General features: G+C 40.9%; 3 protein-coding genes across 6 annotated transcripts; all 3 read left to right on the forward strand.

The window, feature by feature from the left end:
• The first annotated feature begins 1,993 nt into the window (after positions 1-1,993).
• On the forward strand, positions 1,994-14,099 carry LOC311507256 (CD9 antigen-like). 2 transcript variants are annotated; one of them, XM_084571534.1, is made up of 9 exons: positions 1,994-2,082; positions 2,260-2,369; positions 2,859-2,964; positions 3,049-3,146; positions 7,340-7,414; positions 7,509-7,610; positions 8,232-8,327; positions 8,430-8,513; positions 11,079-14,099. In XM_084571534.1, exons 2-9 carry the CDS (start codon positions 2,304-2,306, stop codon positions 11,298-11,300), a joined length of 849 nt encoding a protein of 282 aa, XP_084427660.1. In that variant the 5' UTR covers positions 1,994-2,082; positions 2,260-2,303; the 3' UTR covers positions 11,301-14,099. The 2 variants fall into 2 exon arrangements, with proteins under 2 accessions (XP_084427660.1, XP_084427661.1); XM_084571535.1 differs by having other exon boundaries at positions 13,147-14,099.
• Positions 14,100-14,629: 530 nt separating this feature from the next.
• LOC311507169 (CD9 antigen-like) lies at positions 14,630-20,642 on the forward strand. 3 transcript variants are annotated; one of them, XM_084571425.1, is made up of 9 exons: positions 14,630-14,693; positions 14,779-14,977; positions 15,358-15,463; positions 15,547-15,644; positions 16,976-17,050; positions 17,140-17,241; positions 17,588-17,683; positions 17,778-17,861; positions 19,453-20,642. In XM_084571425.1, exons 2-9 carry the CDS (start codon positions 14,912-14,914, stop codon positions 19,525-19,527), a joined length of 702 nt encoding a protein of 233 aa, XP_084427551.1. In that variant the 5' UTR covers positions 14,630-14,693; positions 14,779-14,911; the 3' UTR covers positions 19,528-20,642. The 3 variants fall into 3 exon arrangements, with proteins under 3 accessions (XP_084427551.1, XP_084427552.1, XP_084427550.1); XM_084571426.1 differs by having other exon boundaries at positions 14,649-14,693; positions 14,873-14,977; XM_084571424.1 differs by having other exon boundaries at positions 14,653-14,977.
• A 2,596-nt stretch (positions 20,643-23,238) lies between these two features.
• On the forward strand, positions 23,239-27,575 carry LOC311506212 (CD9 antigen-like). Its single transcript, XM_084570092.1, has 6 exons — positions 23,239-23,307; positions 24,250-24,324; positions 24,414-24,515; positions 24,947-25,042; positions 25,135-25,218; positions 26,422-27,575. Exons 1-6 carry the CDS (start codon positions 23,293-23,295, stop codon positions 26,476-26,478), a joined length of 429 nt encoding a protein of 142 aa, XP_084426218.1. The 5' UTR covers positions 23,239-23,292; the 3' UTR covers positions 26,479-27,575.
• The last annotated feature ends 11 nt before the right edge of the window (positions 27,576-27,586 follow it).

Below are 27,586 nucleotides of genomic sequence, written 5' to 3' on the forward strand. Positions count from 1 at the left end.
CTTTTATTTGAGGGTATTTACATCCAAATCAGGTGAACGGTGTAGGGATTACAACAGTTTGTATATTTGCCTCACACTTTTTAAGGGGCCAAACGTAATGGGACAAATTAACAATCATCAACCAAACTTTCACTCTTTAATACTTGGTTGCAAATCCTTTTCCAGTCAATTACAGCCTGAAGTCTGGAACGCATAGACATCACCAGACGCTGGGTTTCATCTCTGGTGATGCTCTGCCAGGCCTCTACTGCAACTGTCTTCAGTTCCTGCTTGTTCTTGGGGCCTTTTTTCCCTTCAGTTTTGTCTTCAGCAAGTGAAACGCATGCTCAATCGGATTCAGGTCAGGTGATTGACTTGGCCATTGCATAACATTCCACTTCTTCGCCATAAAAAACTCTTTGGTTGCTTTCGCAGTATGCTTCGGGTCATTGTCCATCTGCACTGTGAAGTGCCGTCCAATGAGTTCTGAAGCATTTGGCTGAATATGAGCAGATAATATTGCCTGAAACACTTCAGGATTCATCCTGCTGCTTTTGTCAGCAGTCACATCATCGATAAATACAAGGGAACCAGTTCCATTGGCAGCCATACATGCCCACACCATGACACTACCACCACCATGCTTCACTGATGAGGTGGTATGCTTTGGATCATGAGCAGTTCCTTTCCTTCTCCATACTCTTTTCTTCCCATCACTCTGGTACAAGTTGATCTTTGTCTCATCTGTCCGTAGGATGTTGATCCAGAACTGTGAAGGCTTCTTTAGATGTTGTTTGGCAAACTCTTATCTGGCCTTCCTGTTTTTGAGGCTCACCAATGGTTTTACATCTTGTGGTGAACCCTCTGTACTCACTCTGGTGAATTCTTCTCTTGATTGTTGACTTCGACACACATACACCTACCTCCTGGAGAGTGTTCTTGATCTGGCCAACTGTTGTGAAGGGTGTTTTCTTCACCAGGGAACGAATTCTTCGGTCATCCACCACAGTTGTTTTCCGTGGTCTTCTGGGTCTTTTGGTGTTGCTGAGCTCACCGGTGCGTTCTTTCTTTTTAAGAACGTTTCAAACAGTTGATCTGGCCACACCTAATGTTTCTGCTCTCTCTCTGATGGGTTTGTTTTGATTTTTCCGCCTAATGATGGCTTGCTTCACTGATAGTGACAGTTCTTTGCATCTCATATTGGGAGTTGACAGCAACAGATTTCAAATGCAAATAGCACACTTGAAATGAACTCTAGACCTTTTATCTGCTTCTTGTAAATGGAATAGTGAGGGAATAAGACACACCTGGCCATGGAACAGCCGAGCAGCCAATTGTCCCATATAAAATACCCTCAAATAAAAGCTGAAAGTCTGCAGTTAAAGCATATCTTGTTCGTTTCATTTCAAATCCATTGCGGTGGTGTGTAGAGCCAAAAAGATTAGAACTGTGTCGATGTCCCAATATTTATGGACCTGACTTTATGTATGTATCTATCATTTTACAGGGAGGGGGAGGAGAGACGTTAGAGCACACTTCCTGGCCTTTGTCTCTCTTCTTCTTTGTCTTAACTTTTCATTTCCAAGAATAAAAACCAAAAACAAAACAAAACAAAAAAAACGTCCAGTATTCTTCTTCTTTTTTTTTTTTAACATCCACATTTATTCGAACATATGTCTCTATGCGACTTATTTATCAGAATAACAACCCTTTTGGTTTACATTTGCTTCTAACGTAAATTACATCTGTGCAAAACCTGCTAGTTCAGAAGCCAAGGAAAAGAAACCCATCAGGATTTATATCCATGATCTGCTGGCTTTCATTTATTTTATCCCCTTGGTTTCGTTTCCTAAACTTTCCTTTCTCCTTTCATGCTCTACGACATCCCCTCATCCAGAGCCCACGCTAGTCCCCGCCCCTCCCGTGCGCCCATTGGTCTCCGCTCGCGACAGTCACGCCTCCCGTCCAGTGAAAAGACTGAGCGTGATCCGAGGGGGCGGGCCGTGGAGCACGGTGAGGCTGGGGGACACACACGCAGCAACATTTCAGGGGATCTGGACGCACTGCTGGCATCTCCAGAAAGGACACTCCGAACACAGTCAGGTATTTATCTCGATGTTTTTGGGAGGCATTGCTCGAGTCTATTATTTACTTATTTATATTAAAAGAAGAAAGGGAGTCGTTATAATAGCATTTCCAGCTGAGCAATTTGGTTTTTTCGTGCAGAAATAATGCGCAAACCCGTGCCGCATGTGTTAAACGCAGCCTGTCACCTTTCAGACTTCTTCCAAACACAGCCCAGTAAAACAACAACCCCGCTCATCATGGCTGTGGACGGATGTGGCGTCGTGTGCAAGTATATCCTGATCATTTTCAACATCATCTTTGCGGTGAGTCGGACACGTTGCGCAGATTTGCATAAGGATGGCAAAAAAAAAAAGGCGCATTTGTATTTCATTTGTTTTTTGCATATTTATATTTATGTAACTACGTCGTATTTAAGGTGTTGATATCTAAGTTAGATTTGAATTGAATTTGTGTGAGCTTTGTTTTTTCATATTTTTTTTTTTCAAAAGGTGTGGTGTGCACCCACTTAGTTTCGTTTCTGACTCACCCCAGCTCAGGTTGCATTCAGCAGCCATGAATTGGGACGATAACCTGTTAACATCCATTTAATAACAAACACTCAACAGTGTATTCTGTCTGATAGAAGTTTTTGGTTCCGTATTTGGCCTCATTTTCCAGTAACATGCCACCTGGTGACATGAAGGGCCCTTGAAACTGCTGAAAATACCCCCTCTGACTCTGTCCCATGCTGACACCTTTGAACCCAATAACAGTTCATTTCCTATTTTCTTTATATATATATATATATGCAGGTGGTGGGTTTAGCATTCCTGGGCCTTGGCCTGTGGCTGCGATTCAGCGACAACACCAGAGTCATCTTCGAAGTACAGGAACTCAACTCGAGCGCGTTCGTCCTGGGTAGGTGCAGTTTTGTGGTTTTATTAGGATAAAAATTTTGCTTTTGACAATTAATTTAATGACCCGGCTCCTTTTCCAAATCAGGCGTGACCGTGCTGATAGTTCTCGGCTCGGTGATGCTGATTGTGGTGGTGTTCGGGGACTACGGCGCCTGCAACGAGAAGAGATGCGCCCTGCAAGTGGTGAGACGCTTCCTCCTGTTTTGTTTTTATCGCCATTTACTCGACAGCATCCTTTTAAAGCAGGCCTGAAGACGAGTGGTTTCCTGTTAAGTAATTTCACTACCTGCTTCACGCAACGGAAACTGTGAGTGCTAAGATGAGCCAGACCAAACCATTTTTGTTTCACTAATTACCAGCACGGCATCAGTTTGTTTTCCTGCACTGTGGGTGTCACGCAGCTCACAGAAGTTGCCACGTAAGGGTCTGGCGGTCTGGCCCGCACCGTCAGCACTGCCCGGACTCCCGTCAGCGGCTCGTCAGCCGTTTGCGCGCGCTGAATCGGCGGCCGGGTCCGTCCGCGAGAGAGATTTCACCTTAGAGATCAAGAGAAGAGATAAAAGAAAACTTAACATGATTCAGGAGTAGCCTTTTCCAGTTTCCCCTCCATCGAATGGCGAGTACAGACTACTGCCCCCTGCTGGTATGAAGAGTTATTTCTTCCACTGCTAGCAGGCTGTAACCTCTACATCGTGTTCAGGAAGCACGGCATATATCAAAAGTCACACTTGCCTTTATTGCAGGTAGTCATTTGAGTATAACCGGAGCCTTCCTGCTCGTGCGTAGAGGAAGGGCCGTTTATTACAGCACAAGTCACTGCTTCAGTCCTTTAACAGCCGTTAGCACGTTCAAATAACTTTTATACAAGCATGCTAGGTCCGTGCGTTTTTTTTTTCCCCATTGGTATTTCAAGTTTGCCTTTAAAAGGTGGAAACTCAAAAACAACAACATTTGGAAAAGTTAATGTTAATGAGCGCTCTCTCCGTCATGGATCACTATGTTCAGCGCTAAGTAAACCTGGCGCTTCTCCACAAGTCAAACACTCATATATAAATTTAGGTCACATACCTCGTGTCATAAAGTCAGTAATTAAATCTGAATATAGTTCCAAAGTCCATTTAGACCATAGACTGTATAAATATGGACAGCGGAACTGCCAAAACAAGTAGAGCTCCCCCTGGTGGCTGGCTGCAGTATAGGTCATAAGCTCCACCCCCTCCATGTTCGTGGGCGGGACTTGGGTCGAACTAAAACGCTAAAACACACTCAATTTTTTTTTTTTTTTGAGGATGGTTTCTGTCATTTTAGGTAGTTAATATAATGTTGAAATTTTTTGGATAAGTTTTGTTTTAGTTATTTGATGCTTTTTGGTATTTAAAGTTTGGTTTTAGACTAATAAAAAAATTAATGAATAAGCGTTAATTTGATTTCCACTGAGGAGAAGATGATTTGATTCACATGAAACCCGAGGGCTTTGCAGGTGAAGAAGAAGACGTTTATAGTAGCTCTCTGTGACGTGACTGTGGAACAATATTCAGATTAAATTTTAGACTTCCTGACACAAGCTATGTCATCTGATTTCATCTCTAAGCTTTTGTCTTGAGAATCTGCAGAAGCACCAGGTTTCTCAACTGCTGAATGCAATGCTCCATGACTCACACGTGGAAAAGTATTGATGCAGAATTCTTCCTGTTTTGTTGAAGGAAGTAACAGCTGTTTTTAGGTTTTTGACTTGTTGCAAGACACATTAACCTTTTCCTGAACAACAGTAGTTTTTTTTTTTATTATTTTTTTTTTCCAGTTTCCGTTTCTGGTTTTAAAAGCACCAAATTTGAAATACCAATAAAAGAAGAAGTCTTACCCCAACTTTATCGACTTTTACTGGAAGGTGAAGGAAAGTTTTTAATCTCGCCGACCACAGACTGAGTGGAAATCAACATGAAACAGGAAGTCTGTTCACACTTAGGACAAAGAGGAACTAAAGAAAAAAAAAAGTTAGACACGGCAAAGATCAAATAATGTCACTGCTTCAAACTTTCCAAACATGTGCACAGGATCTTTGATGCAAGTCTCACTTTCTCAGCTAGAAAGTTTCTCAACTGCCTTTTTAAGCTTGCTTGTCTAAACAAGCCTAAATAAGTTGCTCTATTAGGTATACTGTCTTTAAGGAACACAGGTCCGATCTACACTGACAAACTCTTAATTCCTACTGTGCATGAAATAGGGTTTTACTTCCTGAAAGATGCTGACACACCTTCCTCAGAAATTTGCAACCGCAAAGTATTAAAACTGTGTCATGGTGAAAACCCCCGCCATGCTGTAGCCGTTGGAGAATAATGAGAGAATAAGAGGGAGGAGCGTAAGGAGATCCTCTGGAGAGACATCTAAAATCTTCATTTGACTCCCAGCTCAGTTTCTTTACTCCAGCTTTCTCTAGATGACGATATCTATGCTTTTTTTCCTCGTGCGTTGCGCAAAGTCATAATAAATCTTAGATTACGTCCGGAAACGATTTTGGTTTAACGAGATTTTCCAGTTTTTATCTCCTCATCTGAGATCAGTGTTCCTGGAAAATGAGAGGCATTCCTAAACCGTTACATAGACAGACAGACAGAGAGAGAGGGCTCTGTGCTGTAGGAACAAACAGGAAAGAAAAAAACAAGTGTGAACTGAGACACGGACGTAGTGAAGCGCAGGCTCTTAAACAGCATCACTGAGGCAGCTGATAAAAAGTTTTATGTTAAAGATATAGTCACTTAGGTCGAGGTGGCAGTTTTATTCTTCTCAGGAACCATGTACAAGGTTCATTATCTTATACCGGTGGGGGGCTGTCTTCCCCCGCCCTCAATGGCCGTTGTCGCCTTATCTAGAGGGTCATGGGGGGGCTGGAGCAGGCCCCAGTTGCCATTGAGGTGGGGGAACACTTTGGCTGGGTCTGCAAGTCCAACACAATCAGCCTATTTAAATAATTTACCATGTCTGTGGAGATATGCAAACTAAAGGCTGGCTTTTTTTTTTCACGTGTGGTGTCCAGTTACTATTCTGTGATTGGTCAGAAATTGGAGGTGGGCGTGATTTATGCGGAAATATTCGCAGTGTGACCGCTAATCTCTCCTGGGTAGAGGTTGTCCGACAGATACGGTGATCAAAACGACTGGATGTCATCCAAGAATACTAGGAAAAGTGCCCCTCGTCATCCATCTCCTGTATCTCCCATAATGCTTAGCGTGTGTGATGTATACTGCGGTGCGAGGGGCCTATGAGGACTTCCTCGGAGTTCGGTCCCGCAGCTTCTCTTGAAGTATAAACTACCTGGCCAAAACTGACTTTTGTTCTTGCCACCCCGAGAACAAGAACAAATTTCTCTGTTCTTGCGGGGTATGTAACAGCCTTAAAGCAGTAGTGCTAACCACTGCACCACCGTGCAACATTCACAATGAAAAGAGTTCAACAGAGAGGTCCCACATGGATTAATTTCATCAAAAAGTTTTCCAGTCTGCTCTTTTACAGTGTGTGCTTATGTAGCTGTGCAACACTTTAAGGGAACATATTTCTGCGCTAAAGCTGAATCTGCTGAGCATAATGACAACGTAAGAAGAGCATCACTTACCGTCCTTGTCAGTGAAATGAGCCGACTCGGGTCAAGGTCCGGCTTCTTGGTTCTGCCGTTCCAGGAATCTGTCGACGTGAACTGAGTTATGAACTGAACAGATCAGATTCAGATTCAGGTCTATGAAATGTTGTGGACGAGAAAAAATTACAACATTTACAACACATTTACAAAGACAACAGGGAGCTTTCAGAGCAGCTGAGATGTTGACGAGAGACTAAAAAAAAGAAATGTGATTAATTGTGCGATTAATTGTGTTATTAATCGTGCGATTAATCATGTGATTAAATATTTTAATCTATTAAAAGCCCTAATACATATACATACTGCATTTAACCATCCACCTGGTGTAGTGGGCAACAATACAAGGCACCTGCAGAGCAGCTTTTAGGTGCCTTGCCCCTAATTTGAACATTGGTGCTTTTGGTTCGATGCTACCACAGATTTGTCAAAGCAGTACTTTTAGTTTTAATAAACTAAACACGATATTATTTTGTCGTGTTCAGCGGCTACTAAATTGGCCTAACTCAAAGAAAAAGTTATTACGTAACTGTAGGCAGCAGAAACTATCCTGATTTTATGATTTGGTAACACAAAAACTCAAATCCATCGAATTATTTTTGATATATTACCCGGCCCTGCTTTTAATTGCATTTAGTTTCATGCACCTGTATATGGTGCATATGTGAAGAAAGGGAGTTGTTTTTTTTATGTTTGTTTATAACGTTATATAATAATTAATAACCTGCCTCCTCTGTCCTCCCAGTTCTCTGCCCTTCTGTTCATTCTGGCTTTAGCCGAAGTCGTTGTCGGAGTGCTCGCTTACTCCAACAGTGACCAGGTGAGAGGCGAACGGAAAACGAAACGAGATGTGGAAACAGTCAAATGAGACCATTTAAATATCTCTGTTGTGTTTTCCATTCTCATGAACCAAGGTTGGACAATTCTTGGGAGAGTTCTATATAAGCATGTATACTCTGTACGCCACCAGTGGAGACCCGGCCATCGCTGTCACTCTCACGTTCATCCACAACATGGTGAGCAGAAACCTTTACGCCCTTCCTTTACGGTTTGATAAACACTTTAAGACGAGTTTCTTTAACCTGACAGCACTTGTTTGAACAACTCCTCTGTTCGTCCTGGAAACTTGTAATGGCAACATGCCAAGAAACACTGGATTTACTTGAGCGTTTGCATGGCTTTTAGGAGCTAATAGCTCCCTTCAAACTACAGCCTTGTCCGCTACTCAGTGCCTGACAAAATAAAGCTAATGACACTCTCAGCATTTAGAATGGTCTCATATACAGTAAGACCTGCAGATTTGTCTGCAACCTGGTAGGAAATCTGCAGAAAAGTGAAGGTTTGATTTACGGCACAAAAGAAATGCGTCGTCTCCGACCGTGCAACAAGATTAGGTCACGTGTCAGGGAGTTTCAGAACAGGGCAGAAGCTACAACTCTGCATTTAAAAAGTATAGAGAAGAGCTGAATCAAAGCAAAGTATTGTGTAGAATACCAGCAACCTGTGGAAACACTGACCACATTATTGTCATTTTGAAACTGAAACAGCTATTGACTCAAATCAGATTGAATCTGTTCAGTATCTGAAATCAAAATGTTGATGTTGTTAACCTGTTTTCCTCTCTGCTTGGACTGCAGCTCCACTGCTGCGGAGTGACAGGAGTCCCCGTGATCGAGATAGCTCAAAAGACCTGCCCCAAACCAGATGGATTCCTCGAGCATATTACTATGCCTGTAAGTCGGAGCCAGTGTAATGGTCTGACTCATATTTGTGCTGCTGGGGTGTGCAGTATACTCACAGTTTCCTCTGTCCTCCTCTTCTTTTTCTGTCTACAGAGTTGTCCCAAGATCATTGTAACTGCTTTTGAAAGCAAAGCATCACTGGTGATGGGCCTCTTCCTTGGAACTGGAGCACTTCTGGTAAGAAAATGATGCACATTTCTAGGCTCCAGTCATGAACTATATAAAGTATGTAGTAGTAGTAGCACTAGTAGTTGATGTAACATCTGCCTTTGAAAAAAAATAATTAGAAAGATTATTATGCAAGCCTGAGTTCATGGTCTTCTCACTCTAGTTTCACGTTTACCTTGGTTGGTATGCTTACAGACAAAAAAGCCAAGGTCCAATTTTGCCTGAAATTGTCTGGATGTACATCTCTTACCAACAACCAATAACAATTAAAGGGCCAGTCTCAAAGATTCCAATGTGGTTGATTTGGCGACACCTGTGGTTACTGTTGGTAACTACAAATATTATTTTAATACCACAAAGAGCAGAATTAAAGGGGAACTACCGTTTTTAGGTTTTATACAACCTCAACCTTATTTTTGGCGTAGTTCGTCCATAACCTCAGAGTCGTAAAAATATTCAGCCATGTTGCAAAAAACTAGCAGTAGCAAATTACAGGTAATCAAGCCGACCGTCGCGGGTGGCTGCGTTTCGGTGCCCCAGTCATTCCCACTATATGGGTATACGCAGATCTAAATATCTTCCGAACGACTACAAATTACACAAAAGTTATATGGGTGAGTAAACGATCGTATTTTATGCCAGAAATAAGGTCCAGGTTGTAAAAAACATGGTTCCCCTTTAAGCAGCAGACAGTAATTAGACCGTTCATCACAAAGTTACGATTTAATCATCGTAGACCTAACAGGACGTTGTTTACTATATTCTGCCATTAATTTGCATACATAATATTTTGTATTATTTAACTTTAGTGAACAGATTGTAATTGGAAATGCAGCTGTTGTCATCGATGTCGTAAATCCCAATCTTAGGCCCCGTTCAGACCTTGCATTAACATGCCACCTGGGCAATCCGAACCCAAGTGGCCATCTTTAAAAATGCGCGTCCACAACATGCGTCCTTAGCCTTCGCTTGAGATCCAAATAAACACCAACATCAGTCCAACATCATCTCTAAAGGATTTCTACCTACTACAAGCAGCTGTTCGTTTTGTGTGCGTCATTTGTTTAGATTTCTTATTGTTAGTTAAACCCTGTAATGACAGAATATTTTAAAAGGCTCTCATTATTAATGAACAGACGTCACTTGTGGTGCTTTTTCCTTTTCTGGCGATCATTTTCAATCGTGGTTGTGTGGGTATTTTTTCTGAGGTAAAACTCCCAAGATCACCCCTGTTGAGCGGGTGGTCTTTAATGTGACCCAGGACTCATTATGTGTTCACACTAACGAAGGAAAGAGGTCCAATGCGTCCCGGACATTGTCCAAATGTGGCGATCCGTTAATGCAAGGTGTGGAGGTGTGCAGCCCATTTCCTGCAGTTCCTCAACTAACAGCTCACTGTTGTTTCCCCCTCTTATTCCTTTATTCCCTGCATATAACAATATGACCTATGTTAAAAAACAGACAGTTGTCTTTGCAGTTACTACTTTATAATAAAAAAAAACTTGTGATTAGCCATTATCTGTAACTGCTGCGTATCTATAGCTGCAGCAGTAGGAAATTTTTTGTTTGACTCAGCAGCAGTCGCATTCATATAATTCATATCCAGACATCTCTTTATAGAGGTGACATAATGACGTGAGGTGACTTAACATGGGATTTTCCCCTGGGAGTGTCTCCACAGACACCAAAATATGTAAATATTGTCACCATTTTTTGTTACCTCGGTCTTAAATACAAATCTTTGAGATTGCCGCTTTAACTTGCAATTTTAAAATTATTAATTATTTCTAGTGTTATCTTGTATTTTTAAATTAAATGCAAAAACTAGCCCACTCTCTTTGAGTGACAACATGCAGATGATGGTAAAGTACATTAAAAAGTACAGAGATGAACTGTAAAGCTTGTTGCATACTCCGCAAGTTAACGTCATTTTGTTCTCACAGCCCTCGTTTGGGAGTTCTCGCAGCTTGTTCTTGACGCATCAACCGGGCAGAAGTTTTTTCTCGTGTGGTGTCCGGTTACTATTCTATGAAATTGGATGTGGGCGTGGTTAATGCGGAAATGTGCAAATGCTAGCGGCCATTCTGTGAGCTCCCAGATGCTAAGACAATGTTCGCAGTGTGACCGCTAATCTCCCTCGAGAGATCGGCGTTCTTACATCAAAACGTAAAATAAATAAGAAAAATGCCTTTTGTTTTCCATCTCTGAGCATTTCCCACAATGCTTAGCGCCTGTGACGTATGCTGCAGTGGGAGGGGCCTATGAGGACTTCTTCGGAGTTCTGCACTCGAGTTTCTCCTGAAGTATAAATTACCTGGCCCGAACAAACTTTGTCCTTGCTCACCTCGAGAACAAGAACAAATTTCTCGCTTCTTGCGGAGTATGTAACAAGTTTTAAGGAGACTAGAGAAGAAAAGTGACTCAAATTTAATTTTGTCTATTGCTCTTCTTGTGCATACGTTTATGACCATGTTCTAATCTCTGTGCTCCCCTCTGTCTTTCCTAATCAATACCCACCCCCTCCCCCTACCCCGCCCCTCCCCCAACACATTTTTTTTGTGTTGCCTCTCAAAGATCATAGCTATGATTTGCAGCTCTGTGCTCACTAAACAGATCCGGCTGGCAGTTTCATCTCCTCACTACATCATCATGTCTCACACATCTCCAGCAACGGCTAGCCTTCCGCCACCTCAGCATGGCTTTAACCCCACCCCCTACCCCTACCCCTACCCCAACCAGGACCCGGTCGTCTTCACCCCTCTTCCTGGTGCTAACCTCCCCGTGGTCCAGACTTAAGCGCCTGTTTTCACGCCTTCTCTTGTTGTTAATCTGATTGTAATCCGGGGTGCTCGGGAATAGGGATCTAATTTGACTTCAAAGGAAAAATCCACCCCAACCAATCCACACCAGCATCAACATCACACCATAGCCCCATTCAGACCTGGTATTAACATGTGTCTTGAGGGATCAAGTCCATGCTGGCACAAGCATGGAGGATGCATTTGAGATCTGATCGCTCAAAGACCACTTTTGCTTTTACTCTATTATTATTATTTTTATTTTACTTTGTCCAGAACAACTTCATTCTGACCATGTTTCAATACAGAGAGGCATCCCATCCTTTGTAATTTCGTACTTCAGTCTTGAACCAGTTCTTAGTAGTGGCCTCCTTTACAGGAAATGATCCCCTCCATGCACAACTCCTCACAAATGACCAAGATACAAAACAAGACGACTTCTTGGAATCACATATCCAGTAGTTCTAACGCAGAAAGTTTGAATCTTTGTACATTTCCAGCAGACGTCTGAGTGTGTGACTATTCAGCGTGGTTTCTGTATATTCATCTGTCACGAGACCACATTTACTGTAGAGGTGGCCTCGGCCGCTTTTGTGAACACACACATTGGCCACAGTGACAGAACACCTAGCTGACTCACATCCTCTGTGTGGAGGACAAGTTTTGCCATTCACAAAAACACACACACAAAAAAAAAACTCACCAGAAAAGGGAAAAAGCAGCAGAAGTTATGTCAGCCTTTTGATTATTTGATTATGGATCTTTGGCCTATAAACTTATAAACAAATACAAACAAGAAATACTGAATATGAGTAGATAATATCAGAATAAGAATCAGCTTTAATGACCAAGTATGTGCACATACAGGGAATTTGACTCCAGTAACTATGCCGGTAAATATGCCTCAATGTGTTAATTAGCCATGTGTTTATGCTGATATAATTATGCAAAGTTTCCACACGTAATTAAACAGACATACATACAGGCCAATTTGATCTCAAGTGGGCCTGGTGCAGTAACACAACAGCATAATAACCTATAAATAATGAGAAAACTATATTTTTTTTCCATTTGTTTTGTGCAAAGAAGTAAATTAGGATGTTTACATTTAATAAACTATCAATTTTTTAAAAAATTGCACATTGCTGCCATCTGCTGTTTAGTCCTGGGTCTCAGTGTTGTGTTATGTCCCCTACTCTACGCTGCCCCTAGTGGACACAGTAGGAATAGCAGTACATTTTGCACTTTGCAAATTCATGGGCCAAATTAGACCCTCTGGCAGACCTGTTTTGGTCCACGGGCCATATGTTTTTTTTTTTTTTTCTTCAGTTATTTGCCCCATTGGTTGTTTTATGGCATTTTTATGACATCTGTTTATGGGCTCTTCCATTGTTTGAGTTATACTCTGAGCTCACTCTTGAAAAATAACAATGTTTAAGTAATAACGTGTGCACTTTTAGTTTTTTCAGATCCACAATTTGTGCACAATCTGACCACTTGTGATCTGATCACTCTGGACTAATGCTAATACCAGGTCTGCTGTCACTCCAGTTAAAAGAAGCTACTCCTGATTTTATTTCCGTATTATTCTATCACTAAAACACCGGTAGGGTTGGATTCGTCCTTACTCCTCACTCAGCATTCCCACACAAGCTTCCACGTGCACACTGAGAGCACGGGGCTGAGGGGTGGAGTGCGTGGCCTCTTTTCTCACTAACCTATTCTGTGGCCGGTTCAGTCCCGTGAGGTGATGATGAGGAGGTCGAGGCGGGTCGACCGCTGCACAGCTCTTTGTCCCATCCCTGCTCTTTACTTCCCCTCCTCCTTCTGTGTGTGAACGACAGATCACCGCCCTGGTCTGCAGCATTATCCTCCTGAAGCAGATCAAGAGGACCCATCAGCAGATCACCACGTACTACTCCACCGTGTATTGAGGGGAAAAAAGGGAGGTTTGCAAGAGGACAAAGACCACGACTGGAGATTCAACCAGCGGATCAGTGTTTACAGTTTGTCCTGTGTATGTGAACTCCTCAACCACTTCTGTTTCGGCACCAGATTACTGTTAAATTGCTTTTTTATACCCTAAAGCGTTATATCCTGTGTCAATATGCAAATTAGGAAACAAATTTATTTCTTCTTTTTTTTAGCCAATGTCTCACATGTGTCACATTTTACTCGTTATCTTAATTATGCATCGTTCTATAGCATAATTTTTTTTTAACACTTTAAGCTTTCTTTGTCTGCACATAAATGAGTCTTAACACTCACTGGCAAATAACACTGTGGTACAAATATAAAAGGGATCACTTTCTTTAAAACTCTTTCATAAGCTTCCGTCATAGGCAAGTTCACACATCAGCGTTCAGTGTGCACTTTGAAATAAGGTGCCTTGTCAGGGTGCAATGATGTACTGTATTTGGAGGTGTTCTGGTACACTGGAATAATGTTTAAATTTCTTCTATTTATGTCCAGAAAGGCCACGAGACTGGCCAAAAAAATAAAAATAAAAAGAAGTGTGACAGAAATATTCTGCAGGTTATATTTAAGAGGCTGTGAAACAGATTTTATGTACGAGCATCTCCAAGCTGTAACCAGTTACGTTTTGCCTTTCTGTAAATGCTGGTTTGATGTTGAAGAAGAAGAAAAAAAAACATTTATCTTTCATTCCTTCAGGTTCTGTGACCAATTAAACTTAAAGTGTCCTGTTTAGAGTGCAAACAGCTGAACGCCTTGAACTGCTTGTGTATCAGTAGTATATGCTTTGTTGGCTTAATTGTTTTAATAAAATGTCTAAATATCAAAATGTCTCCAATTCACTGCACAACACAAACTTTTGGACCTGGCATTCTCAGGTAAAATGAAAAATTATTGCTTTTTATTCCATACTCAGCTTTTTAATTAAAACCAGAATACTCTGATCAGGTATAACATTATGACCACTGACAGGAGAAGTAAATAACATCGACCATCTTGTGACAATTCACTGTTCTGGTGGGAAACTTCTGGACCTGGCATTCATTGGTGTGGATGTTACTTACTTAGACATGTAGCACCCACCTAGACCAGACCAGGCACCCCCACCCCATAGCAATGGCAGGATTCAACCACAAAAACACTTTAGGAACAACTCAAAAAAACATGAAGAACTTCACAAGGTGTTGACCTGGCCTCCAAATTCACTAGATCCCAAACTGATCAAGTATCTGTGGGGTGATCCACAGAGGCCCCTCCCCTCAAAGGCCTGATCCTTGTGCACATAATTTCCTGTGAGTGTTAACCAGAGAGGGGGGGAGGAGAGTTGGCACAGCACATTTCCTGACTTTTCGTCTCTCTTCTTTGCATCAGCCTTGGTTCCGAGCTGGGTGTCGACACCCAGTTCTGACATGTTCAGGTATTTATTGCGGATTTTCTAACATTTCTGACACATTTTTCAAAGCTATTGTCTTTTTTTTTTTATTTTTTTTTACTTATTACAGGGAGTCATTAGAAACGTATTTCCAGCTGCGCAATTTTGGGATTTCGTGCAGAAACAGACCAACGTATCAGAGCATGTGTGTGTTGTAAACACAGATTTCTTTCAAGCCTGCAAACGACAAACCGCTGTTCGCCATGGCTCGGGGTGGAAGTGGACACCTCTGCAAATATATCCTCCTCATTTACGTTGCAGTCTTTGGGGTAAGTCTGCGAAGTTTTGGGGAAAAACATATAATTTCCCAACTTAGATATGACTAAAATTATATTTGTTGTGCGACACATTAACAGAGCATTAGTGTGTGGTTCAGCTGTCAGCCCATGCCGTTTTATCTCAGCTTACTTTCACTTACAGATACTTCATGCACCATCAAATGTGAATACTATCCAGTTCACATCTTGTATCTGATAAACAGAAGATTGTGGCTTTTTGCTTACCCAGTTGAACACAAACACACCTGGGGCTGGTTACGCCCTGGTCTAGGTGCAGCTCCGCCCATCCACGCTGACAGATGCCATCACTGTCACATGGTGATTTTTAATGACTGAAGAAGTCCTTCACCGTTTTATTTCCTGTTTTACAGCTGATGGGCTTCTACATCCTGCGCCTCGGCCTGTTGCTACGCTTCAGTCATAACACCAGAAACTTCTTTCATAACCAGGGTGCCGGCCCAAATGCATTCGCTACAGGTTGGGGCAGATGTTGCATAATATTTTCTATCTCTTATATAGTACTTATATAGTGACAGATGTTTTTTTTTCTTTTTAATCAGGTGTGAAAGCAATGATAGTTTTCGGGTTAGTGCTGGTAGTTGGTGCTTGGACCGGGAAAATGGGCGTCTATGATCGCAATAAAAGGGCTCTGGAATGGGTGAGATGTTTTTTTTTTTGTTTTTTTTTGTATTTTTCCTACAATGTGACTTCCTTTAAGGCCCGGGCTGCAGATCAGATGTTTCCTGTTGTTTCACTAACTTCTTTACACAAAGAATCTCACGTGTATCTGACGAAAAAATAAAAAAAAATGCAAGGAAGTTCCAAGTTGAGTCCTTGAATGTGAACTAAAGTCCAATTTTATTTGATCAGCGCGAAGGACACCACAAAGGAAAAAACACGTGTGGTCAGCTCTTCTGGTGTCCATACCACACCATACACCGATTGGCCACAACATTAAAACCACTGACTGTACAACTAAATAACATTGACCATCTTGTAACAATGACACAACTAAATGTATAACCTATTCATAATCCCTTTATGTAACATCTCTATGGCTGGTTTTAGAATGGTTTCTCATCAGTTCCTCTGCCTTCACAAGGTCATTGCACTGAGGATGTTGCGAGCAACAAGTGATAACGGACTCACATTACCATGGAAACCACATACCAAGATTATCTGTATGAAAGCTGTGTGTGTAGGGGAGGTAGCCCGAGGAGCTTCTCTCCAGAGAGAACCTGTAATCAGTCTCAGCAGCCATCCCCAGCAGGATGCAACCATAAAAACACTTTAGGAACAACTTAAAAAAAAAACTTGAAGAACAGCACAGGGTGTTGACCTGGCCTCCAAATTCACTAGATCCCGAACTGATCAAGTATCTGTGTGTTTTTAAGGGAGGTAGCCAGAGGAGCTTCTCTCCAGAGATAACCTGTAAATGGACTCGCTGAGACTCGCTGATTAAAGAAACCTTTTTGACTTTTGACCAGAGCCTTTCAAAGGTCTTTTTCCATCATCCCCACCCCATAGCAATGACACTCCTTGATGGCAGCAACATCCCAAACTGATCAAGTATCTGTAGGATGATCCACAGAGGCCCCTCCCCTCAACCCATAGGACCCAAAGGTCCCCCATCCTGATGCCATGCTCCACAGGACACCCTCAGAAGGCCCATGTCCATTCTCTGAAGAGTCACAGCTGTTTTGGAGGCACAAGGGAGACCTAGACAATATTAGCAAGGTGGTCATAATGTTATGCGTAATGTTAGTGGGCCATGGCCGTAGCCTGTGTGTTGTCAAAAAGCCTAGATGTTGCCAGCATGAGGCAAAATCTTGCTGGTAGTTCTTTGGATCCTCAGCTGTTTAACTCAATCCTTCCTACTGGCTTCCAAATGAGACAAGACTAAGATCACTATTTTCAGTCCTTTGCCTGGTGTCTAGTGTTTGTTGGATCAACAACCAGCTTTATTCAAGTCTTTTTCTGTCCTTCCAGTTTGCTGGCCTTCTGGCCTGTCTGGCTGCAGCTGCATTTGCTGCCGGAGACTTTGCTTATTCTAAGCGTGAGGAGGTGAGTAGTAACTGGAACAGGAGGAAGAGAAGGAAACAGGCATGTAAGACAATCAATTGTGAACATCCCTGACCATGTGCTTTTTTAAGGCTGGCAAGTTCCTGATAGAGTTCTACACAGCCGTATACACGGTGTACGCATTCAGTGCAGACCAAGCCGTTGCCACTGCCCTCACATTCATCCAAAGCCTGGTGAGCTTCAACTTTAATTTCCTTCCTTACAGAAATTGAGTAAATGCATCTCCATTAGTTACTGATAACTTTCCCAAGTGGTGAAAATGGCAGACACAAGGGTAGTCATATAAAATAAATAGAATAAAAGAGTGTACTGTACAGAAGTGCATTCGATAGAGAAAACTCAGGAAAGCTCAAAACCTTCTGGTCAAACAACTGTGGCTGCTTTGACTTGTAAAATGCAAACGTCTATCAGCCTCTTATTTGACACAAATTCAGTTGATGATGCAATGTTGGATTGTTGCTCATGAATCAAAACATTAATGGTGTTTAACCTCTTTTTCCCTCTCTGCCTGGACTCCAGTTTCGTTGCTGTGGAATGACAGGAGTCCCACTAATAGAGTTAGTTAAACAGACCTGTCCAAAACCAGAAGAATTATCAGAGTTTCTTTCTATGCCTGTAAGTTGATGCCAAGAAATAATGTTTTTGTGTACTGTACTGCATGGTTTCAACTCAAATATATGGACTGTACACATCTTCTGTCTTCCTACAGAGTTGTCCAATGCTCATTATAAAGATTTTTGAGACCCAAGCATCAATGGTGACGGACATGTTCAACCAAACTGGATATTTTCTGGTAGGCAAATGCAGCACGTTAGACCATAAAGGAAGTTTATTGTTCAAGGAAGTGGTTGTAGTCTCTGCATTTGAAACTTCAAGAGTAGGTCAGATTGTGAGTTTAGGGTCTTATTAATTCTTTTTTTTTTTCCAAATACAGTAGGTCCACTCCACCTCTATACCCTCTTGTCCAAATACAGTCACCGAAAAACCAAGATGGCAAACCAGTAGCTTCGTCCGCTTGTTTTATGCTTAGAAGCAGTAAATTGTAACTGTAAATGAAGTTAAATACCACAAGTGTATTAAACCTCTGGTTGTCTGTGAAGGTTCTCAGTCATCCAGGTCATGGGATATCCAACAAAGGTTCAAAAAAGGCAAGTGGACTTGTAGAGACTCTACAAGTGCAGTTGCCTTTTTTGAACCTTTGTTGGATAACCCTCTGGTTAACTGACAATAACTCCCACCATTAATCTTTTATTTTAACATGTTCTCTTACATATTTGAACCATTTCAAACTTTAACCTTTACATAATGATACTGTTCTTCACAACAGAAAACACGCTAGTAGCCCAAACTATCTCAACTGGCCCCTTTTACCATGAAGGAGCCTCCCACTCTGAGTTCCCTCTGGATGTCTAAACTCTTTAGAGTGTAAGGTCATGGGAATCTACAGTGCTGCTTCAAAGTATTTGCATCTTTCTACATTTCTGCATAAAACCGACTCAGAACTAAAGTGGTTCTTTACGGAGGTACGGCCCAAAATTCCTCCAGTTCGCTGTAGACGACTGATCAGCAGTTACCGGAAACGTTTAGTTGCTGGTAACTGCTGCACAAGGAGATCACAGCAGACACTGAAAACAAGGGTTCACATACTTTTACAACTCACAGATATAAACAAATGATTAATTTTATTGAATAAATAAATTCACGACAATAATGTTTGTGTTTCATTCATTTGATTGGCTTCTCTTTGTCTACTTTGTGTTTAAATCCACTAATGTTTTCAGTTATTTTGATGCAAAAATGGAGATTTGTGTAAATTTCTGCATAAACAAATGCGTTGCTAGTCTTTAGCATCTGCCGTTAAGCGTCTTTGTTGAGTTCTTGTGTAAAGAAAACTGTAGATAGGCGCACAAACAGCACTCCCAGGCAGTGATCACCAACCCACAAATCTTTTTCAGTCAATTTTAGCATATGGAAGTGGGAGCTGCCATAACTGGGGATGAAACTAAAAGTTACGGCACATTTCTACTCACTGATTGGTGTATCTTTGCAGTCTCATTAGGTTACCTCTTTGACAAGTTCTTCATCTCACTGTGGTTAGCTTCTTCTTGTTCCATTCCTCTCTGCAGATCAAATAGATCTCCTGTCAAAAAAACAAAAAACAAAGACAAACAACCGTTATCTTAGTGCGAAGAAAACACACTGCATTTCTTTTGGCTATTTCATATAGCTGCAAGTTAACTGCTTTTAATGTGACATGGCAGTTGTAGGAAATGTTGCATGTCTGATTAGTTAACGATCTAAGTTCTAAATGCTCTTCACCCCTTGATATTTCTTTAACGCTTTTTTCTTCTTCTTTTTCTTCTTCCATTCGTTGCTTCCCAAAGATCGGAGCTCTGATTTGCAGCCTCATCCTCATTAAGCAACAGGAGACCAATGAGTATCGTTCGCACAGGTACTGAGAAGAAGAGGTTTCCAAACCTACTCCGCTGCCTTCGCTGGAAACTCAACCGGCAGATAACCAGACTTCCCACTTTGGGACCAGCTTTCTGGTTAATTCAATTTTTACAGCCTTATTGTGAATACTTGAAACACATACAGATTTAGTTCCATATGTATATTGAGTAGACTTCTTTTTCTTATAACCAAGCTTCTACCTTTCATAACTTTGCAGCAGCTCTAATTTTTTTCTTTAAAGTTTTATGCTTTTTTGTCTGCACACAGAGTAGTTAAACAGGTGCAACATTAAAAAAGAACATTTTCTTTAAAATCTTTCATAGCTGAATTCGAATTACATTAAAAGGTATAATGTTACGCTGGTAAACCAGAATAATATTTACCTAATTTGATCTATTTATGTCCAGAAAGGCCACAGGACTGGCCACAAACATTTTACATTTCTGTATATGTTGGTTTGATATTGAGAATTAAACGCAAAATTAAAATTGAACATTTCATTTCTTCGATGTCAGACAACAATTACACATAAGGTGTTCGGTTTAGAGAGCAAACAGCTAAGCGCCTTTGATTGCTCATGCATCATTCAGTTGTATTAATCAGTCTCTATTTCATTGCTCACACTTCACCGTTTTGCATCAGGACAAACATGAGTCATTTGAGGTTCAGGCAAAGCTGAAGCCTCCAAGTCACACATCTATACACAGGTTGGGCTGTTGGGGAAGCTTGCCAAGATGGTCAGGCATTGAATCCACAGGATGTTGAACCTGGATGTGCTATGGCACCACTAAAGACCTACACCTTACCTTACTAAGCAATCTGTACTGTACTGTACTGTCTGCACTAATCACGATCTTGCACTGACCACTGCTGACATGCTGATATGGTACTTCATGTTTACGTCTGTACCTTTTTACTGTACTGTTTCTGTATGTGATCATTACCATGTTGCACCAACTCATTGTATGACACTGTGTTTATGTGTCTTTGCATTGGCTGTATATGTTACACACTGCACTTTATGTGGAAATGTCTCAGTTGTGTGTTGCTCTGTCTTGGTTGTGGGTAAGTAATCAGTTTATGGTTGAAATGACAGTAAAAAATAAATGTTTCCTTTGTTTGTTTGGTTGTTTTTTTATCAGTCATTTAAATGCGGCAACTTATCTGAATATTGAACAACCTTTGGGAATTGGAGATTTACAGTAGTATCAAAGTGCAGGTGAGAATTCTGCAGGTCCATATGATAAACATTGGGATCACTTGGAAGCCAGATCAGCGTCCCCGCCCACAATTTCTTCGTTGTTCTGGAGTCTCTCTGTTGGGAACTGATTATGCTCCTGCAAAGATCTGCCAGAACAATCTAAGCGTTTGGGCGGGATTTATGCGATGATGAGTTTTGTGTGATGCCATTCCATCACTACTTATGCCTCAGCTCAAAATCCAATGAGCTTAAACAAGCTAGAGACCGGCACACTCGAAATAATGATCTAGTGCTTCACAAGACACATGACCAGAATCAACCAGATGGTGGTGCTATAATTAAGGTCTAAATGTCTGATTCTTTTTTTGGAATTTGATGAAAAACACATTTTTTTTTTTTTTTTTTTAACTCTCCTCCTGAAACATAATTAATAACCAAACTTAAATAATGACTAATGCATTTGGTGAGGAGGGAAGGGGCCCTGGACATAAACCAACAGCCCTTGGCCCACTCATCAGACTTGCAGGATATGTCCACACATGTACAAGAAACACATCCTGAAGGTTTCATTCAAAACGACCTCTGGGGGATTTGTACTTAATAATTTGGACAAAACCTCACCAAATCTGGTAAGTATTAAAATGAATGAGTGTGGAGTATCTAGCATACAGTATGCGAAGTCCCAGATTCCATTTAAAATCTTAAAATAACTCAGAATTGTGATAAATGAGAGCTTACCTAAGATCAGAGTTGTGTTTGATCTTTTCCAAAATTCATGGGGTAAATGTTTTTTTATATTCAAAATAAAACATTTTACAGTTTTGCAATATTATATTAATATTTGGATATTGGGCATTACAGTCACCCCACCATGGACTCATTGACTTTCATTCATTCTCTGCTCATCCCCCAGGACAGACGTGTTTCAGTGATTTAGCACCCCCTGGTGGGTCTTAACCAACAGACCTTTGAAGGGACAACATTTCTATTCTGACACTTATGAATATAATTAACTACACACTAATAGCCAGAACATTAAAACCACTGACAGGTGAAGTGAATAACATTGACGATCTTTTGAGAATCGGGAAACTTTTGGACCTGACATTCATTCATGTGGATGTTACTTATTCATGTAGCACCAACTGAGACCAGACCAGACCACCCCCACCCCATAGCAATGACACTCCTTGATGGCAGCAGCCATCCCCAGCAGGATTCAACCACAAAAACACTTTAAGAACAACTAAAAAAAAACACGAAGAACAGCGCAAGGTGTTGACCTGGCCTTCAAATTCACTAGATCCCGAACTGATCAAGTATCTGTGGGATGATCCACAGAGGCCCCTCCCCTCAAAGGCCCCCCACTAACAACATCCTGTTGCCAGACACCACAGGACACCCTCAGAAGGCCCATGTCCATTCTCCGATAAGTCCCAACTGTTTTGGAGACACAAGGGAGACCTACATGATATTAGGTTGTAATGTTATGCCTGATCGGTGTGCACATAATTTCCTGTGAGCGTTAACCAAATTGGGGAGAGGGGGGTTGGCACATCACATTTCCTGACTTGTGGTCTCTCTTCTTCTTCTTTGCATCAGTCTTAGGTCTGAGCTGGGTGTCGACACCCAGTTCTAATATGTTCAGGTATTTATTGCGTATTTTCTAATATTTCTGGCACATTTTTCAAAGCTATTGTCTTTTTTGTTTATTTATTTTTTAATGAAAGGGAGTCATTGGAAACGTATTTCCATCTGCGCAATTTTGCGATTTCGTGCAGAAACTGTATCAGAGCATGTGTGTGTTTTAAACACAGATTTTTTTCAAGCCTGCAAACAACAAACCGCTGCTCGCCATGGCTCGGGGTGGAAGCGGCTGCCTCTGCAAATATATCCTCCTCATTTACGTTGCAGTCTTTGGGGTAAGTCTGCACAGTTTTGGAAGAAAACGTATAATTTCCAAACTTAAATTTGACTAAAATTACATTTGTTGTGCGACACATTAACAGAGCATTAGTGTGTGGTTCAGCTGTCAGCCCATGCCGTTTTATCTCAGCTTACTTTCACTTACAGATACTTCATGCACTATTAAATGTGAATACTATCCAGTTCACATCTTGTATCTGATAAACAGAAGATTGTGGCTTTTTGTTTACCCAGTTGAACACAAACACACCTGGGGCTGGTTACGCCCTGGTCTAGGTGCAGCTCCGCCCATCCACGCTGACAGATGCCATCACTTTCACATGGTGATTTTTAATGACTGAAGAAGTCCTTCACCGTTTTATTTCCTGTTTTACAGCTGATGGGCTTCCACATCCTGTCACTCAGTCTGTCACTACGGTTCAGTGATAACACCGGAAGCTTCTTTCAAAATCAGGGTGACAGCTCAAATGCATTCGCTACAGGTTGGGGCAAATGTTGCATTACATTTTCTATCTCTTATATAGTACTGAGTGACAGATGTTTTTTTTCTTTTTAATCAGGTGTGGAAGCAATGATAGGTTTCGGGTTAGTGCTGGTGGTTGGTGCTTGGATCGGGAAAAAGGGCGTCTATGATCGCAATAAAATGGCTCTAGGATGGGTGAGATGTTTTGTTTCTATGTTTTGTAAGTTTCCTACAATGTGACTTCCCTTAAGGCCTGGGCTGCAGATCAGATGTTTCCTGTTTTCCTCTAACTTCTTTACACAATGGATACAATAAAAATAACCTTATGTGTATCTGACACAAAATAAAAAAGTTAAACGTGAACTAAAGTCCAATTTTATTTGATCAGTGTGAAGGATACCACAAAGGAAAAAACAATTGTGGTCAGGATACACTTTACAGTACAGATGCAATTTTCTGTGATGGCAGAAAGTATTAAGATCAGATCTGTAGTCCTAGCTCTTCTGGTTTCCATACCACGTCATATACCAATCAGCCATAGTATTAAAACCACTGACTGTGCAAGTAAATAACATTGACCATCTTGGGGCACAACTAAATGTATAACCTATGCACAATCCCTTTATGTAACATCTCTATGGCTGGTTTTAGAATGTTTTTTCATCTGTTCTTTTGCCTTCACAAAGTCATTGCACAGAGGATGTTGCGAGCAACATGTGATACCAAACTGATAGTACTCACATTACCATGGAAACCACATACCAAGATTATCTGTATAAAAGCTGTGTGTGTAGGGGAGGTAGCCCGAGGATCTTCTCTCAAGAAAGAACCTGCAATCAGTCTCGCTGAGAATCACCGATGAAAGAAACCTTTTTGTCTTTTGACCAGAGTCTCTGAAAGCTCTTTTTTCATCATCCCCACCCCATAGCAATGACGCTCCTTGAAAAGCCTAGATGCTGCCAGCATGAAGCAAAATCTTGCTGGTAGTTCTTTGGATCCTCAGCTGTTTAACTCAATCCTTCCTACTGGCTTCCAAATGAGACAAGACTAAGATCACTATTTTCAGTCCTTTGCCTGGTGTCTAGTGTTTGTTGGATCAACAACCAGCTTTATTCAAGTCTTTTTCTGTCCTTTCAGTTTGCTGGCCTTCTGGCCTGTCTGGCTGCAACTGCATTTGCTGCTGGAGACTTAGCTTATTCTGAGCGTGAGGAGGTGAGAAGTAACTGGAACAGGAGGAAGAGAAGGAAAAAGGCATGTAAGACAATCAAATGTGAACATCCATGACCATGTTCTTTTTTAAGGTTGGCAAGTTCATGATAGAGTTCTACACAGCCGCATACATCGTGCATGTATTCACCAAAGACCAAGACGTTGCCACTCTTCTCACAGCCATCCAAAGCGGGGTGAGCTTAAACTTTAATTTCCTTCCTTACAGAAATTGAGGAAATGCATCTCCATTAGTTACTGATAACTTTCCCAAGTGGTGAAAATGACGGACGCAAGGGTAGTCACATAAAATCAGTGTACTGTACAGTGTAATCAGAGTGTACTGTACAGATGTGCATTCGAAAGAGAAAACTCAGGAAAGTTTAAAACCTTCTGGTCAAACAACTGTGGCTGCTTTGACTTGTAAAATGCATCTTTTAAATTGACAAACGTCCTGTGTTAAATTATCGCAAACTTCTATCAGCCTCTCATTTGAAACTATTTCAGTTTGACTTAAATACGGATTTGTTGATAATGCAATGTTAAATGTCAAACATGAGGATTGTTGCTCATAAATTAAAATGTTAATGGTGTTCATCCTCTTTTTCCCTCTCTGCCTGGACTCCAGTTTCGTTGCTGTGGAATGACAGGAGTCCCACTAATAGAGTTAGTTAAACAGACCTGTCCAAAACCAGAAGAATTATCAGAGATTCTTTCTATGTCTGTAAGTTGGTGCCAAGAAATAATGTATTTGTGTACTGTACTGCATGGTTGCAACTCAAATTTATGGACTGTACACTTCTTCTGTCTTCCTAGAGTTGTCCAGTGATCATTCTAGAAATCTTTGAGACCCATGCTTCAGTGGTGATGGACATGTTCAACGAAATTGGATTTTTTCTGGTAGGCAAATGCTGTACGTTAGACCATAAAGGAAGTTTATTGTTCAAGGAAGTGGCTGTAGTCTCTGCATTTGAAACTTCAAGAGTAGGTCAGATTGTGAGTTTAGGGTCTTCTAATTTTTTTTTTTCCAAATACAGTAGGTCCACTCAACCTCTATACCCTCTTGTCCAAATACAGTCACCGAAAAACCAAGATGGCTTCATTTGCTTGTTTTATGCTTAACAGCAGTAAATTGTAACAGCAAATGAAGTTAAATACCAAAAATATATGTCTGAGTAGAAAGTATTTGCAACGTTATACATTTCTGCATAAAACTGACTTGACGAGTGATCAGCAGTTACCGGAAACGTTTAGTTGCTGGTAACTGCTGCACAAGGAGGTCACAGCAGACACTGAAAACAGAGGTTCACATACTTTTACAACTCACAGATATAAATAAATGATTAATTTTATTGAGTAAATAAATGTACAACAATAATAGTTTTGTTTCATTTGTGTGATTGGCTTTTCTTTGTCTACTTTGTGTTAAAATCCACTCATGTTTTGATTCATTTTTATGCTAAAATATAGATTTGAGTACATTTGTGCATAAACAAATGCGTTGCTAGTCATTAACATCTGCTGTTAAGTGTATTTGTTGAGTTCTTGTGTAAAATAAAACTGTAGATAGGGGCACAAACAGCACTCCCAGGCAGTGATCACCAACCCACAAATCTTTTTCAGTCAATTTTAGCGTATGGAAGGGGGAGCTGCCATAACTGGGGATGAAACGAAAAGTTACGACACATTTCTACTCCAGTCAGCATAGCTATGTAATCAACATCACTGATTAGTGTATCTTTGCAGTCTCATCAGATTACCTCTTTGACAAGTTGGAAGTGCCTGCAGCTCTTCATCTAACAGCTCACTGTGGTTTGATTCTTCTTGTTCCATTACTCTCTGCAGATCAAATAGATCTCCTGTCAAAAAACAAAACAAAAAACAAAACAAAGACAAACAACCATTATCTTTCTTTTGGCTCCTTCATATAGCTGCAAGTTAACTGGTTTTAATGTGACAAGGCAGTTGTAGGAAATGTTGCATGTCTGATTAGTTAATGATCTACGTTCTAAATGCTCTTCACCACTCGATATTTCTTTAACACTTTCTTCTTCTTCTTCTTCTTTTTCTTCTTCTTCTTCTTCCATTCGTTGCTTCCCAAAGATTGGAGCTCTGATTTGCAGCCTCATCCTCATTAAGCAACAGGAGACCAATGAGTAACGTTCGCACAGGTACTGAGAAGAAGAGGTTTCCAAACCTACTCCGCTGCCTTCGCTGGAAATTCACCCGGCAGATGACCAGACTTCCCACTTTGGGACCAGCTTTCTGGTTAATTCAATTTTTACAGCCTTATTGTGAATACTTGAAACACATACAGATTAAGTTCCATCTGTATATTGAGTAGACTTCTTTTTCTTATAACCAAGCTTCTACCTTTCATAACTTTGCGGCAGCTCTGATTTTTTTCTTTAAAGTTTTATGCTTTTTTGTCTGCACACAGAGTAGTTAAACAGGTGCAACATTAAAAAAGAACATTTTCTTTAAAATCTTTCATAGCTGAATTCGACTTACATTAAAAGGTATAATGTTACGCTGGTAAACCAGAATAATAGTTACTTAATTTGATCTATTTATGTCCAGAAAGGCCACAGGACTGGCCAGAAACATTTTACATTTTTGTATATGTTGGTTTGATATTGAGAATTAAACGCAAAATTAAAATTGAACATTTCATTTCTTCGATGTCAGACAACAATTACACATAAGGTGTTCGGTTTAGAGAGCAAACAGCTAAGCGCCTTTGATTGCTCATGCATCATTCAGTTGTATTAATGAGTCTCTATTTCATTGCTCACACTTCACCGTTTTGCATCAGGACGAACATGAGTCATTTGAGGTTCAGGCAAAGCTGAAGCCTCCAAATCACACATCTATACACAGGTTGGGCTGTTGGGGAAGCTTGCGAAGATGGTCAGGCATTAAATCCACAGGATGTTGAACCTGGATGTGCTACAGCATCACTAATGACCTACACCATACCTTACTAAGCAATTTGTACTGTATTGTACTGTTTGCACTAATCATGACCTTGCACTGACCACTGCTGATTGCTGATATGGTACTTCATGTTTACGTCTGTACCTTTTTACTGTACTGTTTCTGTATGTGATCATTACCATGTTGCACCAACTCATTGTATGACACTGTGTTTATGTGTCTTTGCATTGGCTGTATATGTTACACACTGCACTTTATGTGGAAATGTCTCAGTTGTGTGTTGCTCTGTCTTGGTTGTGGGTAAGTAATCAGTTTATGGTTGAAATGACAG

The sequence above is a fragment of the Chelon labrosus genome (genome assembly GCF_963514085.1).
Source record: "Chelon labrosus genome assembly, chromosome: 21".
Lineage (NCBI taxonomy): Eukaryota > Metazoa > Chordata > Actinopteri > Mugiliformes > Mugilidae > Chelon > Chelon labrosus.

Bases quoted from the DNA above. Each gene is read 5' to 3' on its own strand.
- LOC311507256 (XM_084571534.1), top strand. From the start codon at position 2,304: ATGGCTGTGGACGGATGTGGCGTCGTGTGCAAGTATATCCTGATCATT. The intron at 3,147-7,339 runs GTGAGACGCTTC...CTGTCCTCCCAG, and splicing joins AGAGATGCGCCCTGCAAGTG to TTCTCTGCCCTTCTGTTCAT. The intron at 8,514-11,078 runs GTAAGAAAATGA...TGCCTCTCAAAG, and splicing joins TTGGAACTGGAGCACTTCTG to ATCATAGCTATGATTTGCAG.
- LOC311507169 (XM_084571425.1), top strand. From the start codon at position 14,912: ATGGCTCGGGGTGGAAGTGGACACCTCTGCAAATATATCCTCCTCATT. The intron at 17,684-17,777 runs GTAAGTTGATGC...GTCTTCCTACAG, and splicing joins CAGAGTTTCTTTCTATGCCT to AGTTGTCCAATGCTCATTAT. The intron at 17,862-19,452 runs GTAGGCAAATGC...TGCTTCCCAAAG, and splicing joins ACCAAACTGGATATTTTCTG to ATCGGAGCTCTGATTTGCAG.
- LOC311506212 (XM_084570092.1), top strand. The intron at 24,325-24,413 runs GTGAGAAGTAAC...TTCTTTTTTAAG, and splicing joins CTTATTCTGAGCGTGAGGAG to GTTGGCAAGTTCATGATAGA. The intron at 25,043-25,134 runs GTAAGTTGGTGC...CTGTCTTCCTAG, and splicing joins CAGAGATTCTTTCTATGTCT to AGTTGTCCAGTGATCATTCT.